Source organism: Pituophis catenifer, unplaced genomic scaffold (genome assembly GCF_029215685.1).
Source record: "Pituophis catenifer annectens isolate HBS135680 unplaced genomic scaffold, rPitCat1.0.hap2 SCAF_5, whole genome shotgun sequence".
Lineage (NCBI taxonomy): Eukaryota > Metazoa > Chordata > Lepidosauria > Squamata > Colubridae > Pituophis > Pituophis catenifer.
This window is the reverse complement of record NW_027256885.1, coordinates 107,262,151-107,278,999: the sequence shown is the minus strand read 5'-3', so window position 1 is coordinate 107,278,999 and position 16,849 is coordinate 107,262,151. Positions and strand designations below refer to the sequence as shown.

At 40.3% G+C, this 16,849-nt stretch overlaps 1 protein-coding gene across 2 annotated transcripts in view; it reads right to left on the bottom strand.

Annotated features, from left to right (window-relative positions):
• Positions 1-391: 391 nt before the first annotated feature.
• NFATC4 (nuclear factor of activated T cells 4) overlaps positions 392-16,849 on the bottom strand; it is a 134,529-nt gene continuing 118,071 nt past the window's right edge. Inside the window, exons 7-10 of one of the 2 annotated variants that reach the window (XM_070944362.1) lie at positions 15,788-15,843; positions 15,021-15,147; positions 14,403-14,930; positions 392-459 (exon numbers count right to left, since the gene is read on the bottom strand). In XM_070944362.1, coding sequence (XP_070800463.1) covers positions 392-459; positions 14,403-14,930; positions 15,021-15,147; positions 15,788-15,843 — 779 coding nt within the window. The remainder of the gene's footprint in view (positions 460-14,402; positions 14,931-15,020; positions 15,148-15,787; positions 15,844-16,849) is intronic. The other variant, XM_070944363.1, reaches the window with a different exon arrangement.

Genomic DNA, 16,849 nt, shown 5'->3' with positions numbered 1-16,849 from the left:
TTGAAGCCTCTTGACCGCAAAGAGCAGGTGGACAGAAGATTTAATGAGGACTCTGCCTTGAGTTATAGGAGGCCCCTAATCGAAGACTGAAAGAAAAAACAGGCAGAAGTTTAAAAAAAAAAAAAGGAAACTCATATTCTAATTCAGGGGTGGGCAAATGTGGCCCTTTTACAGCCTGTGGACTTCAACTCCCAGAATTCCTGAGACAGCTTGGCTGGGAGTTGAAGTCCACAGGTTGTAAAAGGGCCACATTTGCCCACCCCTGTTCTAATTCATCAATGTCAAAGTCCTCAGAAGCTGGCCCAGCTGTCGGGTGCGTGATCCTGGACATCTTCTCTTTCTCTGGGTTGACTTCTTGAAGCTTTATGAACTTCAGAATTCTGGTTGCTTCTCAGCTCTGTCCTCCTTTGCAGGATAGCTCCGGAAAGTCACTTAAGTCCCTGCCAATGATCTCAGTAACTGGGGAGAGTAGTCAGAAAAAAGAAAGGGAGAGAGAGAGCCAATTTATAACAGTAACAGAGTTGGAAGGGATCTTGGAGGTCATCTAGTCTCCTTTCGAACCGCCAAACTGCTTACCTTTCTGATTGACAAGCTCAGTGTCTTAGTCACTGAGCCACCTAGTCAGGTGTAGGAAAGCTCACCATACAACAGCTTGTGAACTCACTAGGTGGCCTTAACCAAGCCACTGAAATTTCTGAGGCTTAGTCTGCAATACTTGTCATTGTGGGAAATTTATTATGAGCAACCGTGCTGGAATCATAATTCCCAAGATCTGTTTTGAACAAGGGTAGTGCCTCCCAGGCCCCCTGTGAGTGGATAAAGGCCTTCTAATTCTTATCTGCTAGTTGGCTGTTCCATTGCTGGCTTAAGTCAATCAACTCAGGAGCAAAGGACAAGGAGACTGGGCAGAAACATTGGGTAGCAATTTACCGTATTTTTCGGAGTATAAGACGCACCTTAGTTTTTGGGGAGGAAAATAAGAAAAAAGCTGATTGGCAGGTGGATCGGCCTCCCGGAATACCCCCAATCAGCTGTTCCCAGAGGTGAATTTTAGCAACAGGTTCCTTGGTTGTGAGCTCTGTGCCTTGCTTTTTTTTTTTTTGCTTTTTTTTCTGCCTCTGAAACTTCTGAAACTCAGTTTCAGAAAAAACTTTTTTTCCTGCCTCTGAAAGCCTCCAAAACAGAGCTTCAGAAAAAAGCTCTGTTTGGGGGCTTCTTTTCTGAAGCTCTGTTTGGGGGCCTTTTTTTCTGAAACTCTGTTTGGGGGCTTCTTTTTTGAAGCTTCATTTCTGATGCTTTTTTCAGCCTCTGAAACCTCCGTTTGAGAAGCTGGGTGGAGCTACATTCAGAGTATAAGACGCACCCAGATTTTCCCTCTTTTTGGGGGGAAAAAGGTGCGTCTTATACTCTGAAAAATACGATAAGTTTCATGCTCAAATCTGGAGGGATTTGAAGGGGGAAGTAATCAAACTGTCACAGTATGAATATTCATAGACTGGAATAGATCAACCAATGGGGACCGTTTGGATAGACATGGCAACAGGTCAGCCAATGGGGACTGTTTGGATAGCTGAAACATAGTATTTGTTTGTATGAGGCCATAAGAGACAGTTTGGAATCTGGGCATGGTTTAGATTTGTTGAACTGTATATAAGAGTTGGTTTGGCCTCTGTAATGGGAGCCTCTGTACAATATATTAGCCTCTGTATCTCTCTACTCTGTAATGACTTGCTTCTATGAATATTGCTTCTGTGTTCCTGATATTGTATGCTGAATTCTGCTGTATGATATTGTATATAAAGGAAGTTTCTTATATGTAAATTGAATCCTGCTGAAGTGTCTGATTGTGTGTGCTGCAACAAACTCTGACACAAACACCCATTTTCTTGCCTAGAATCTCAGATTTAGCTTCTTGTATCTCCAGGTACATACACTGAAAAATTGACCAAAACAATTTGGATCGGCAGCCAGGATGAAACATCCTCAAATTCATAATGTCATCAATGTTTAGTTTGGTTTGGTCTGTGAACCCAACCATCATGGCTTAGAAATCATGATGTATAGCTTAACACTGTGTAAGTCTAGAGTCGATGGCAGTAGTTAGCAATTTTCAAAATGTTAAAAAGGGTTGGAGTGAGTCTGTACCAGGGGTGAAATCCAGCAGGTTCTGACAGGTTCTGGGGAACCGGTAGTGGAAAGTTTGAGTAGTGACTTCCGGTGGCACCGCAGGCGCCGAGGACGCTCTTTTCTTGAGCGCCAGCTCCATGATCTCATAAAGCCGCTAGAACAGCGCAAATCAGCTGTCTAGCGGCTTGAAAACTTTCTCCCCGGGAAAAGGGGAGGAAGAGAGCAGACGGGCGTAGGTAGAGCTCCCCAAGGAGCCCCAGGAACAATTCTGGGGCTCGAAGGGTGAGAGCTCCCTGGAAGCCCGACAGAGCTCCGGATCCGGGACGTTTCTGCTTCAAGCAGAAGAAGACGCCATGACCACCCCTGCAAACAACACTTGAATAAACATCATTCAGAAGCAGGCTGAGCAAACTCAGGAGAGATAAGATCTGCAAGTACTGAACTTTAACTCCAAATGAGTATTACTTCCTTCTGACTTATTAAGGGGAGAAAGTGAAACCAAGATGGAGACTGAGCTTTAATGGGGTGTGAAAGCGAAAGTTAAAAAGGAAAGTTTCTTTTAGAGTTGGCAGCCCCTGTTCAAAATCAGAGATTTGTGTTTAAAAAAAAAAGAGAAGATCTGAAAGAATGGCAAAGTGGAGTGAACAAGTTTGTTTGGAATGAGAAAAAACCAAGAGTGAAATTAAAAATTATGCAAGATGCCCCAGAGAGGGGAGGCCTTAAACTTCCAAACCTACAGATATATTATGAAGCAGCAGCTTTGACTCAAGCAAGCGATTGGTTTGGAAGGAAAAAGACTGGAATATTGAACATAGAAAGCTTCGATTTGGATCTTGGTTGGCATGCTTACTTATTTTATGAAAACAAAGTGGATAAAGTTTTCAAAAGCCATATACTTAGAGACTCGTTGATGAGAGTTTGGAAGAAGCACCGATTTAAATGGGATTACAAAATACCGTTATGGTTGGATCTTGGTCATATCATGTGGAATACAAATATAATGTCACTCGGGGGGTTTTTATATAAAGAAGTTCTTTTTACAGATGCGGGCAGATGGCAACTAAAGACATTAGAGACACTGTTGGACGAAGGGATTAACTTAACCTGGTTACAATATAATCAACTTCAACAGAGATGGAAAGAGGACCAAAAAACTGGTATTATGTTGCATGAGGAAGAATTGGTTAGACATATAAAAGAGAAAGGTCCAATGCATATTAAAAGGTTATATAATGTTTTGTTAGAAAGCGATTCAGAAACTGAACTGGTTAAAGATTGTATGATTAAATGGGCACAGAATTTTGCAGAACCAGTAATGTTGGAAACATGGGAGAAAATATGGGTTCAGAATGTTAAATTTACACAATCACAGAACTTGAGGGAAAATTTTTATAAAATGTTTTACAGATGGCATTTAGATCCCAAGAAATTATCCAATATGTATCCTAATGTTCAGCCAAAATGTTGGAGATGTGACAGTTTAGATGCTACATATTATCATGTTTGGTGGAATTGTAAGAAAGTCAAGGCTTTTTGGATAAAAATATGGTGGGTTATGCAGAATGTTTTGAAGAAAAAAATTCAATTTTCTCCACAACTGTTTTTATTGGGTATAGTTAAGGGTTTTACACTGGACGAAACTAAGTTGATATTGTACATGATAACAGCAGCGAGATTATTGATAGGTAAATATTGGAAAAATGCAGCTTTACCCACTATTGAAGAATGGACTCTCAAGATGGCCAGTTTTGCGGAGATGGCGAAGATTTCAGCATACCTAAAAGATCACTCACAAGAGACTTATGAATGGGAATGGAAAAACTGGATAGACTATGTGCAAAAAAAATACCAAGTTAGGAAGTATCAAATTGTTTTTCATTGAAAGTTATATAGAAATAGAAATGTATGTATGAATTATGAAGAGGGAAAAAATTATAGGGGGTTTGAGGGGCTCAAGTTTTTATAAAAAAAAAGGGGGGGATTTTGATGGGATTATATTCTGTGGAAGTCAGGGGGGAGGGTTGGGGGGTTTGGGGGGGTTAGGGTGGGGGTGGTGGGGTGGGTTGGGGGGGAAAGTGGGGTGAAAATGTAATTGTAAAACTTTTGCAATAAAAAAAAAAGAGAAGATCAAAGATTACAGCAGTGATTTTTTTAAAAAAAGATTGATACTATTTAAAGACTGATTTCTAGATTTGGTGGATCTATTGTTCTGGCAGCTGATTAAATTTAAATTGGAACTAAAAATGGCTTCAACAAAGGCTATTGTCCCCAAAAGTGCTGGGACTTCGCCAGCTCAAACGTCCAGATTGCAATCGCTCTCTGTTCCAACGGAACCAACAGTATTAACATTTGAAATGTTGCAGGAAGCCCTCAAAACACAAGCCTCTGTTACAGAAAAAAAAATTGCTTCAATGTTTCAGGAGCAAACTCGAGAAGTTGCTGAAGAGATAGCTCAGGTCAAAGAGACTATACAAAAACGAAACCAAGAAATTAGAGAAGATATTATTATGGCAGTACAAGGATTGGCAGGACACATTGAAGCAATAGATGAAAAAGTGGAAGAAATTAAGCAGTCTAATGAGAACTTGGAAAATAAAATGGGGGAGGTCCAAGAGCAGAGGCGGATGTGATAATGATACAATATAGAGACATGGAATTTTCTCTGAGAATAAGAGGCCTCAAGGAAAATAAACAAGAGAATTTGAGAGAGATCTTTTCAGAAGCATTTGCACAGATAATGGAAGATCAAAAAGCAAATTTTGAATGGCAAATTGACAAAATTTATTGTGTCAATTCATGGGTGGCCAGACAGAAACATCTACCAAGAGACATTGTAGTTTATTTTACAACAAGGAGACTACGCAATGAAATCCTACAAGTCACTTTTAAAAATAAACTTCAAGTGCAGGGGCAGGAGGTTTTAACACTGAAAGAAATTCCCCGCAAAATGTTGAGAGCCAGAAAGGATTATGCCTTTCTGGTGGAAGAACTGAGATACCGTCAGATACAGTACAGATGGGAAGTTCCAGCTGGTCTAGTGGTGAATTATTCAGGAGAAAGATACCATCTCAATACAGTGTGGAAGGCAAGAGATTTCTATACCAATGTATTAAAGGCTGGATGCCCTCAGCCCCAGGAAGCTACAGGTGAAACTCGAAAAATTAGAATATCGTGCAAAAGTTCATTTATTTCAGTAATGCAACTTAAAAGGTGAAACTAATATATGAGATAGACTCATTACATGCAAAGCGAGATAGTTCAAGCCTTGATTTGTCATAATTTTGATGATTATGGCTTACAGCTCATGAAAACCCCAAATTCACAATCTCAGAAAATTAGAATATTGTGAAAAGGTTCAATATTCTAGGCTCAAAGTGTCCCACTCTAATCAGCTAATTAAGCCATAACACCTGCAAAGGGTTCCTGAGCCTTTAAATGGTCTCTCAGTCTGGTTCAGTAGGAATCACAATCATGGGAAAGACTGCTGACCTGACAGTTGTGCAGAAAACCATCATTGACACCCTCCATAAGGAGGGAAAGCTTCAAAAGGTAATTGCAAAAGAAGTTGGATGTTCCCAAAGTGCTGTATCAAAGCACATTAATAGAAAGTTATGTGGAAGGGAAAAGTGTGGAAGAAAAAGGTGCACAAGCAGCAGGGATGACCGCAGCCTGAAGAGGATTGTCAGGAAAAGGCCATTCAAAAGTGTTGGGGACTTTCACAAGGAGTGGACTGAGGCTGGAGTCAGTGCATCAAGAGCCATCACACACAGATGGATCTGGACATCGGCTTCAGATATCATATTCCTCTTGTTAAGCCACTCCTGAACAACAAACAATGTCAGAAGCATCTTACCTGGGCTAAAGACAAAAAGAACTGGTCTGTTGCTCAGTGGTCCAAAGTCCTCTTTTCTGATGAGAGTAACTTTTGCATCTCATTTGGAAACCAAGGACCCAGAGTCTGGAGGAAGAATGGAGAGGCACACACTGCAAGATGCTTGAAGTCCAGTGTGAAGTTTCCACAGTCTGTGTTGATTTGGGGAGCCATGTCATCTGCTGGTGTTGGTCCACTGTGGTTCATTAAGTCCAGGGTCAACACAGCCATCTACCAGGAGATTTTGGAGCACTTCATGCTTCCTTCCGCAGACGAGCTTTATGGGGATGCTGACTTCATTTTCCAGCAGGACTTGGCACCTGCCCACACTGCCAAAAGTACCAAAACCTGGTTCAATGACCATGGGATTACTGTGCTTGATTGGCCAGCAAACTCACTTGACCTGAACCCCATAGAGAATCTATGGGGCATTGCCAAGAGAAAGATGAGAGACATGAGACCGAACAATGCAGAAGAGCTGAAGGCCGCTATTGAAGCATCCTGGTCTTCCATAACACCTCAGCAGTGCCACAGGCTGATAGCATCCATGCCATGCCGCATTGAGGCAGTAATTGATGCAAAAGGGGCCCAAACCAAGTACTGAGTACATATGCATACTTATACTTTTCAGAGGTCTGATATTGTTCTATGTACAATCCTTCTTTTATTGATTTCATGTAATATTCTAATTTTCTGAGATTGTGAATTTGGGGTTTTCATGAGCTGTAAGCCATAATCATCAAAATTATGACAAATCAAGGCTTGAACTATCTCGCTTTGCATGTAATGAGTCTATCTCATATATTAGCTTCACCTTTTAAGTTGCATTACTGAAATAAATGAACTTTTGCACAATATTCTAATTTTTCGAGTTTCACCTGTAGAAGGAAGATGGAAATAGAGGGGGCAAGAAAGGGGGAGAAAGAAGAATTGTTGGCACAGGCCCAAAAGGGTGATTTGATTATTCAAGAAGAATTAATACAATTTTCGACTACTGTTCAAGCTTTGGAGATAGAAGAACCTAAGGATCAAAGACAGACTCGAGCGGCAGCCAAGCGTCAAGAAGAATTAAAAGTGCAGCAACTTCAAATGATTCAAGATACTACAAAAACAGAAGCAGTGGGAGGAGCAAAGCCAAAAAGTAAAATGCATGGAGATTTCCAGCAGATGCTCCAAGTGCTTCAGGGGGCCAAGAATGGCAACTAGATTTTTGACCTGGAATGTCAATGGCCTAAATTCACCACAAAAGAGGAGAAAAATATTTCATTATTTGAAACAGTTTAAAAATGATGTAATTTGTTTACAAGAGACTCATATTAGAAGTAAAGATCAAAAATACTTAATAAATGCAAGGTTAGGTATACATTTTGTTGCATCTGCTCCTGAGATGAAGAATGGTATAGTTACAGTATATACCTAAAAAAAGATTTAATTGCCAAATTAATTGAAGCAGATGATCAAGGCAGGTTTATAGCAATTGAACTTTTAATAAAAGGAGAAAAAATACTTTTAATTGGAGTCTACGCACCGAACCAACAACAGGAAAAATTTTATAAGCTTTTACATTCCAAGTTATTACAATGGGACTATAAATCATGTATTTTATTGGGTGATTGGAATGGAGTTTTGGACACTAAAAAAGATAAGAAGGGGCTCTTGCAGAACATTTCAATGCATGCCAGATTGCCAAAATCGTTTTTTGAAATGATGGAGGATATGGAACTGAGAGATATCTGGCGAGAGAGAAACCCTGAAGAAAAAGACTTTACCTTTTTTTCTGATAGACATCAATCTTTCTCAAGGATTGATTTTATATTAATTACAAATGATTTCTTTTCCAGAGTGAAGAAGACGAAGAGTCCAAGAGTTTTAACGGACCATAGTCCAGTTTGGATGGAATTAGAGTATGGAAGGGGATCTAAGAGGTCTTGGAGGTTAAATGAAAATCTGTTTAGATATGAGGAAAATGTAAAAGAATGTAAAAAATTTATGAAAGAATTTTTTATTATAAATATGCATAAGGGTACATCTATGGAAATGGTTTGGGATGCAAGTAAAGCATATACAGTCAGGTCCAGAAATATTGGGACATCGACACAATTCTAACATCTTTGGCTCTATACACCACCACAATGGAGTTGGAATGAAACAAACACAATGCACGTTAACTGCAGACTGTCAGCTTTAATTTGAGGGAATGTACATCCAACTCAGGTGAACGGTGTAGGACTTACAGCAGTTTGTATATGTGCCTCCCACTTGTTAAGGGACCAAAAGTAATGGGACAATTGGCTTCTCAGCTGTTCCATGGCCATGTGTGTGATATTCCCTCATTACCCCAATTACAATGTGCAGATAAAAGGCCCAGAGTTCATTTCAAGTGTGCTATTTGCATTTGGAATCTGTTGCTGTCAACTCTCAAGATGAGATCCAAAGAGCTGTCACTATCAGTGAAGCAAGCCATCATTAGGCTGAAGAAACAAAACAAATCCATCAGAGAGATAGCAAGAACATTAGGCGTGGCCAAAACAACTGTTTGAAACATTCTCAAAAAGAAGGAATGCACCGGTGAGCTCAGCAACACCAAAAGACCTGGGAGACCACGGAAAACAAGTGTGGTGGATGACTGAAGAATTCTTTCCCTGGTGAAGAAAACACCCTTCACAACAGTTGGCCAGATCAAGAACACTCTCCAGGAGGTGGGTGTATGTGTGTCGAAGTCAACAATCAAGAGAAGACTTCACCAGAGTGAATACAGAGGGTTCACCACAAGATGTAAACCATTGGTGAGCCTCAAAAACAGAAAGGCCAGATTAGAGTTTGCCAAACAACATCTAACAAAGCCTTCACAGTTCTGGAACAAGATCCTATGGACAGATGAGACCAAGATCAACTTGTACCAGAGTGATGGGAAGAGAAGAGTATGGAGAAGGAAAGGAATTGCTCATGATCCTAAGCATACCACCTCATCAGTGAAGCATGGTGGTGGTAGTGTCATGGCGTGGGCATGTATGGCTGCCAATGGAACTGGTTCTCTTGTATTTATTGATGATGTGACTGCTGACAAAATCAGCAGGATGAATTCTGAAGTGTTTCGGGCAATATTATCTGCTCACATTCAGCCAAATGCTGCAGAACTCATTGGACGGTGCTTCACAGTGCAGATGGACAATGACCCAAAGCATACTGCAAAAGCAACCAAAGAGTTTTTGAAGGGACAGAAGTGGAATGTTATGCAATGGCCAAGTCAATCACCTGACCTGAATCCCATTGAGCATGCATTTCACTTGCTGAAGACAAAACTGAAGGGAAAATGCCCCAAGAACAAGCAGGAACTGAAGACAGTTGCAGTAGAGGCCTGGCAGAGCATCACCAGGGATGAAACCCAGCGTCTGGTGATGTCTATGCGTTCCAGACTTCAGGCTGTGATTGACTGCAAAGGATTTGCAACCAAGTATTAAGAAGGGAAAGTTTGATTTATGATTATTATTCTGTCCCATTACTTTTGGTCCCTTAACAAGTGGGAGGCACATATGCAAACTGCTGTAAGTCCTACACCATTCACCTGAGTTGGATGTACATACCCTCAAATTAAAGCTGACAGTCTGCAGTTAACGTACATTGTGTTTGTTTCATTCCAACTCCATTGTGGTGGTGTATAGAGCCAAAGATGTTAGAATTGTGTCGATGTCCCAATATTTCTGGACCTGACTGTATGAGAGGCATTTTGATATACTTGAATAATAAATATAGACGCAAACAGGAAAAAAAAAGGAAGGATTTAGAAGAGGAAATCAGAAAAAAAAGAACAAGCTTTGATATTGAATCCAGCAGATAAGAAAATAAAAGAGGCAATTAATTTATTGCGAGGGCAATTTAATATGTTAATGGCAGATCAGGTCGCAATTAATTTGCAATATGCTAAACATAATACCTTTTGTAATGCTAATAAACCAGGGAGGTGGTTAGCATATTTGTTAAGGAAAAAACAAAAGCCACGGACCATAGAGAAAATAGAATATAAAGGTAAAGAGGTTTATCAGCAAAATATGATTAAAAAAGCATTTTTGGAATTTTATATGAGGTTGTATGCTGGTGATAAAATTCAAGGTACAGATATAGATAGATATCTACAGAAAGAGAATATTCCTATAATTACAAAAGAGGAAAGGGAGGGTTTAAATCAACCAATAACCACTGAGGAGATTATGTTTGCAATTAAGCAGTTGAAAGTGGGTAAAGCTCCTGGGACGGATGGCTTGACAGCTGCTTATTATAAACATTTGCAGTTAGAAATGGTGGGACCACTTAAAGAATTATTTACTAATATACAATCTGGAGGAGATGTACCCCCATCTTGGAGGACAGCTTATATTTCTTTGATTCCAAAGGAGGAGCAAGACCACACCCAGCCAAAAAATTATAGGCCCATATCACTCTTAAATACAGATTACAAGATTTTTGCTAAAATATTAGCAAATAGGTTAATGACAGTCATGCAACAAATGATTCATAATGATCAAACTGGTTTTATAAATGGTAGACAAATGAAGAGTAATGTAAGGCAAGTTGTTAACCTATTGGAGTATTTGGGGAAGAACAACCAAGTCCCTGTGGTGCTAATATTTCTTGATGCAGAGAAAGCATTTGATCGATTGAATTGGCAATTTTTATTGAAAATAATAGAAAAGATGCAGTTTGGGGAACATTTCACAAAATCTATTAAGGCGATATATCAGAAACAAACAGCGCAAATAATAATTAATGGTAGTTTAACAGATACTTTTAATATAGAAAAAGGAACAAGACAAGGATGCCCTTTGTCTCCATTATTGTTTGTCTTGACTTTGGAATTTTTGTTAAGTAAGATACGTGGGTCGGACAAAATAAGTGGAATTAAGATTAGGCAGTATGACTATAGATTACGAGCATTCGCAGATGACTTGGTTGTTACTTTAACCCAACCATTACAGTCGGTTGTAGGTCTAATGGATATAATTAATCAATATGGACAAGTATCTGTATTTAAAATAAATGCAGGGAAAATGAAGATAATAACTAAAAATATGACTATAAATCAAAAAGAAGAATTAGAAAGACTAACAGGATTTGAAATTGTAAAAAAAGTTAAGTATTTAGGGGTCTATATTACGACATCAAATGTGAAATTATTTAAGTATAATTATGATCCGTTGTGGCAAAAAATACAGAGAGAGATGGAAAACTGGAAAAAATTACAATTATCCTTGTTAGGAAGAATAGCAGCAGTAAAAATGAATGTCTTGCCTAAGTTTTTGTTTCTTTTTCAAATGATACCAATACTTAAAAAAGATGAGAATTTGAAGATATGGCAGAAGGGTATTAATAATTTTGTTTGGGCAGGGAAGAGACCGAGAATAAAACAAAAAATAATGCAGGATATACGTGAAAGAGGAGGTCTCAAAATGCCTAACTTAAGACTATATTATGAGGCAGCTGTTCTATCAGCAATGAGCGATTGGATGAATTTAACAGAAGAAAGAATATTGAATATTGAGGGATATGATTTGGTTTACGGGTGGCATGCTTATTTATTATATGATAAGAAAGTGGATAAGACTTTTAAAAGTCATATATTAAGGAATGCTCTATTGTGTGTCTGGAAAAAGTACAAGTATAAACTAAATGAGAAGTTACCATTGTGGGCAATACCCAGACATGCGATAGAGAATATAAGTGTAGAGCAAAGGCAGGATGTGATTACATATAAAGAGCTTCTTAACAAGGAAAGAGGTATACTACAATTAAAATCTTTGAATCAACTAAGAGAAGAAAGGACAATTCGAACATGGTTTCAATATGTACAGTTGCAAGCTAGATGGAGAGAAGATCAGAAAATTGGTTTTCTGCAAAATGAGGAGAACTTGGTAAAACAGATTAGAGATCAAAGTCAAATGCATATAAAAAGGTTGTATAATGCGTTGGTAGAAATAGATTCAGAAACGGAGTTAGTTAAGGACTGTATGATAAAGTGGGCACAAAATATTGAAGAACCAATAATGATGGAAACGTGGGAAAAAATATGGGTTAGAAATGTGAAGTTCACGCAAGCCCAAAACTTAAGAGAGAATTTTTATAAAATGTTTTATAGATGGCATCTGGATCCTAAAAAGCTAGCCTGTATGTATCCAAGTGTGTAACCTAAGTGTTGGAGATGTGAATGTGACAATGCCACGTATTATCATATATGGTGGACATGTAAAAAAATTAAGGCATTTTGGATAAAAATATGGTGGATTATTCAAAATATTCTCAAAAAGAAGACAAAATTTACTCCACAGTTCTTTTTGTTAGGCATAATTACAGATTGTACTGTTATAGAGACTAAGTTGATTTTAAATTTAATAACAGCAGCCAGACTCTTGGTGGCACAGTACTGGAAGAAGGAAGACTTGCCTACTATTGAAGAATGGACACTAAAAGTAGTGAATTTAGCAGTGATGGCTAAAATTTCAGCATATTTGAAGGACCATTCAAATGAAAGATACATATTGGAATGGAGAAGATGGATTGACTATATTCAAAACAAATATCGGACTAAAAAGTTTCAAATAACTTATGAATGAAATCTATATTTCCTTTTTGAATATGTTTAGTTAGTTGAAAGGGGAGTTAAAGAGCAAGGGGGAGTTTGGAGACCATAGAAAGTTAGCTTATTTTAGCTTATGTTTGTTATGCTATACCCTGTTTTTGCTCTGGGAAGTCTGGGGGGGTGGGTGTCGGGGGGGAGGGGGGTTGGAGGGAGGGGGGAGGGGGGAAAATTGTTGTAATGATTGTTAAAACTTTTTAAATAAAAAAGAAAAAGAAAAAGAAAGTTTGAGTAGTTTGGAGAACCAGCAAATGCCACCTCTGGCTGGCCCCAGAGTGGGGAGGGAATGGAGATTTTCCAATATCCTTCCCCCAGGAGTGGGGAGGGAATGGGGATTTTGCAGTATCCTTCCCCTGGAGTGGAGTGGGAATGGAGATTTTGCAGCATCCTTCCCCTGCCATGCCCATCACGCCACACCCACCAAGACACATCATGCCCACCAAGCCACGCCCACAGAACCGGTAATAAAAAAAAAATGGATTTCGCCATTGGTCTGTACTTGAATGGAAGACTACAGAGAAATCCCAGCTTTCTTCATCTATAGTTCCACCAAAATTCTGCTAATATCCCACTACCAATTGCTCCATCATTCAAAGTTTAAGGGTAGATAGAGCTCGGCTGGAATTTTAAGTCAATGCCCAATACTCTGAAAATAAGCTTAAGGTTAGTCCTATGTACACACTTGCGTTGAAGTTTATTTTCAAATTCAGTCTGATTTGACCAGTCTCTTGAGAACAAGTGAATATGACTGTTGGCTTAACCATTCATCTATATGAACAGGAAGTGGAAAGACTATAAATGTCATTTATTCTGGGCCATCTGCCATCTGTGGCCTGTCATTTTCCTGTGGCACCAGATTACACAGTGCCAGCCTCATTCTGCTACCTATCCTAATTTAGTATTACCAGCAAGACACAACTCTGACACAATTGAGTTGTGGCTGATGAGGAAGGCTACTTTTTCAAGCGAGGCGAGGGTTACCAGATCTGGACTGCAAAGCTCCAGATGACCACTAGATGGAAGCAAGATAATTTTCTATGTCTCGCTCCTGCCATCTTGGGGTGATCTTGATTTCTGCACCTCTGATCTGAAAACTCCAGGCAAGCATTCACACCACGAGCCCTGGTAGCATAGTGGTTAGAATGCAGTATTGCAGGCTAACTCTGCCCACAGCCAGGAGTTCAATCCTGACAGGCTCAAGGTTGTCACAGCCTTAAATTCTTCCGAGGTTAATAAAATGAGGACCCAGATTGTTGGAAGCACTACACCAATATTGTAAACAGCTCAGAGAATGCTATAAAGCACTATGGAACAGTATATAACTCTAAGTCAGAGGTGGTATTCAGTCGGTTTGGACCGGTTCTGGCGAAGTGGTAGCGGCGACTGCGGGTGGGCCCGCCCCCGCCCCTGCCCCCGCCCCGGTGTAATGCTGTCCTATTTAGCCACGTTTTTGAGGACAGGTGCATGCGTGGAAGGCATGCACGCAAGCAAAGCACATACACGGAAGGCCAGGTGCATGCACGGAAGGTGCATGCATGGCCAACCAGTGGTAAGAATATTGGAAACCCACTCAAGCAAAGCACATGCGCGGAAGGAACGCGTATGGCGAACCAGTGGTAAGAATATTGGAAATAGCTATTGCTATTCTGTGTCATTATGACCTGATTTTGGCAGGGCTGGGTTTCCATATTTTGCATGTGGAAAAAAAAAAAGAGGAAAATCCTGTTATTCTTCTTAAATTGAAACCAAATCTTATTGAAAGCTTCACAAATCTACCTTTACCTTCTTCCAGTGTGATCCCATGGATAGGCAAGTTTTCTCGGAAGCCACTGCTAAACCCCGATTTCTCCAGTTCCTTGGGGTTAAACTCCTGGGATCCAAGGTCTGGTTCTGTCCATTCCGGTGACCTCTCCCTGCCGTGGGTTTCTTTCTGTCCTGGTGCGTGAGGACTGTGTTGTGGACTAGCGGGCTGGAAGTGTGGAGGGTGGCAATCTAAAGCATGAAGGTGGGGCAGGTTTGGGGGAGCAAGGCGGGGTACAGAGAGATTAACGCCCCCGTAGGTCTCGCTAGGAGGGAAACAGAAGGCCGGACTGTAATGGGGAGGGGTTGAGAAAGAGCAAGGGCTCCAGTTGGAGCCATAGGGGGAACAAGGTGGGGAGCGCTCAGGACTGTAAGAGAAGGGAGGTCTGGAAGGGGAGAAATCCATGGCCCCTTGTACTGGCGGTAGTGAAAAGGGAACATTTGGGGTGATGTGCGGGAATGCATGGGGTATGGAATCTGGATGGGGTTCTTCTTTGAAGATCACTAGAGAAGAAGAGGAGAAGGTTGGCAGGGATCATCAAGCACACTTTAGCACCCAACCACTCTCATCTCCCATCTTCCAGGTCCATCTACCAGGCAAATATTTGAAGCCTTGAGCTGGACTTCTTTTCCGGCGCCCATTGGAAATATAGAAGTATGTCTGAATGGGCCGTGAAACTCTCTTGTTGCTGTATTCGGGAACGGTGAGGGTCAGCAAAGCCTGTGGAAGGAGAAGAAAGTGATGTCAAGGCAAGTGACAGTTACCCTTCCTAACAGTTAGAACAATGAATCAGTGGAACAACTTTCCTCCAGAAGTTGTGAATGCTCCAACACTGGAGGTTTTGAAGAAGATGTTGGATAACCATTGGTCTGAAGTGGTGTAGGGTTTCCTGCCTAAGCAGGGGGTTGGACTAGAAGACCTCCAAGCTCCCTTCTAACTCTGTTATTCTGTTCTGTTCTGTTCTGTTCTGTTCTGTTCTGTTCTGTTCTGTTCTGTTCTGTTCTGTTCTATTCTATTCTATTCTATTCTATTCTATTCTATTCTATTCTATTCTATTCAAGTAAATTCAATAAAGAAGGTTAATCCCACAATCTGGGTATATTTTATCTTTAGATATGACGATTTCAATTTTCCAGAATTCTCAGCAATGACCATGCTGAAGTACCTAAGGACTTCTTAGGGAGGTGAAATTCACATATTTGAGTACAGTCAAATTAAGGAACCCAGGAATAGAATGCCCTGCTTCAATCACTATCCAACATTTGCTGCTACATTGAAAAAAAGAAATCCAACCTTATGGCTAGGAAAATTATCTCCAATGTTGTCCCCATAGATGATAGTGTATAATTCTCATTCTCACCTCTGTGCTTTTCAAGCGATTAACATTTGCTTCCTCTTCCCACTGGAGTTTTCCATCTGAAACCAGAAAAGAAACTAGTTGATTATGAGGCCAACGGATCAGACACTTATGCTGGTGTAAGAGATGCAGATGCAGTTTTCTGGATCAGGGCAAAGAGTCACATAATCCAGCAAACTCCTTCATGAAGATTAAAAGCAGGAGATGTTAAAAAATAATCCCAGCCTACAATTTGTGTCCAGTGTGGCCCATGATTGATGGCTCACTTAAACCTATCAATGTAGGCTTAGCTGTTAAACACAACTACTATCATATTTACTCTGGAGAAAAATGTCCCTGAGATTAAGAGAATTCTATCAAAAAAAAAAAAAAGATGACTAGAGAGACAATCATGTGCTGCGCCAGCTTTTTTAACCCAACATTAGAGCGCTCTCTCTCTCTCTCCCACTCTCTCTCCCTCTCTCCCTCTCTCTGTCTCTGTCTCTCTGTCTCTGCTTCTCTCTCCCTCTCTCTCCCTCTCTTCCTCTCTTTCTCTCTCTCTCTCCCCCTCTCTCTCCCTCTCTCTCCCCCCTCTCTCTCTGCTTCTCTCTCCGTCTTTCTCCGTCTCTCTCCCTCTCTCCCTCTCTTTCTCTCTCTCCCTCTCCATTTCTGTCTCTGTCTCTGTCTCTCTCTGTGTGTGTGTGTGTCTCTCTCTCTCCCTCTCTCTGTCTGTCTCTGTCTCTGTCTCTCTCTCTCTCATCTCAGCCATCCAGGTGATGACTGGGTCTCTGGGTCATTTGTGCAAATAAAATAGGTAATCACAAAAATATAGCAGGTGTAAAAGGCATGTAAAATAAACAGGATTAAATCTTGTGAGAGAAAAATTCCCTCCCAGTTGCTGTGTCTATTAATGACCTTTGGCTTAGATAGTTGAATAAACCAATCAGAGCGCAGCTCCTAGCTTTGAATCTCCTGGGTTTTTCTAACTTCCACTGAGACAGTATATAAAGAGCTGCTAGCCAGCAGGCAAGTTAGTTCAGAGTCAGAGGCAAAGCTGAAGTCACTAAAGCCTCCTCCTTCTGAGGA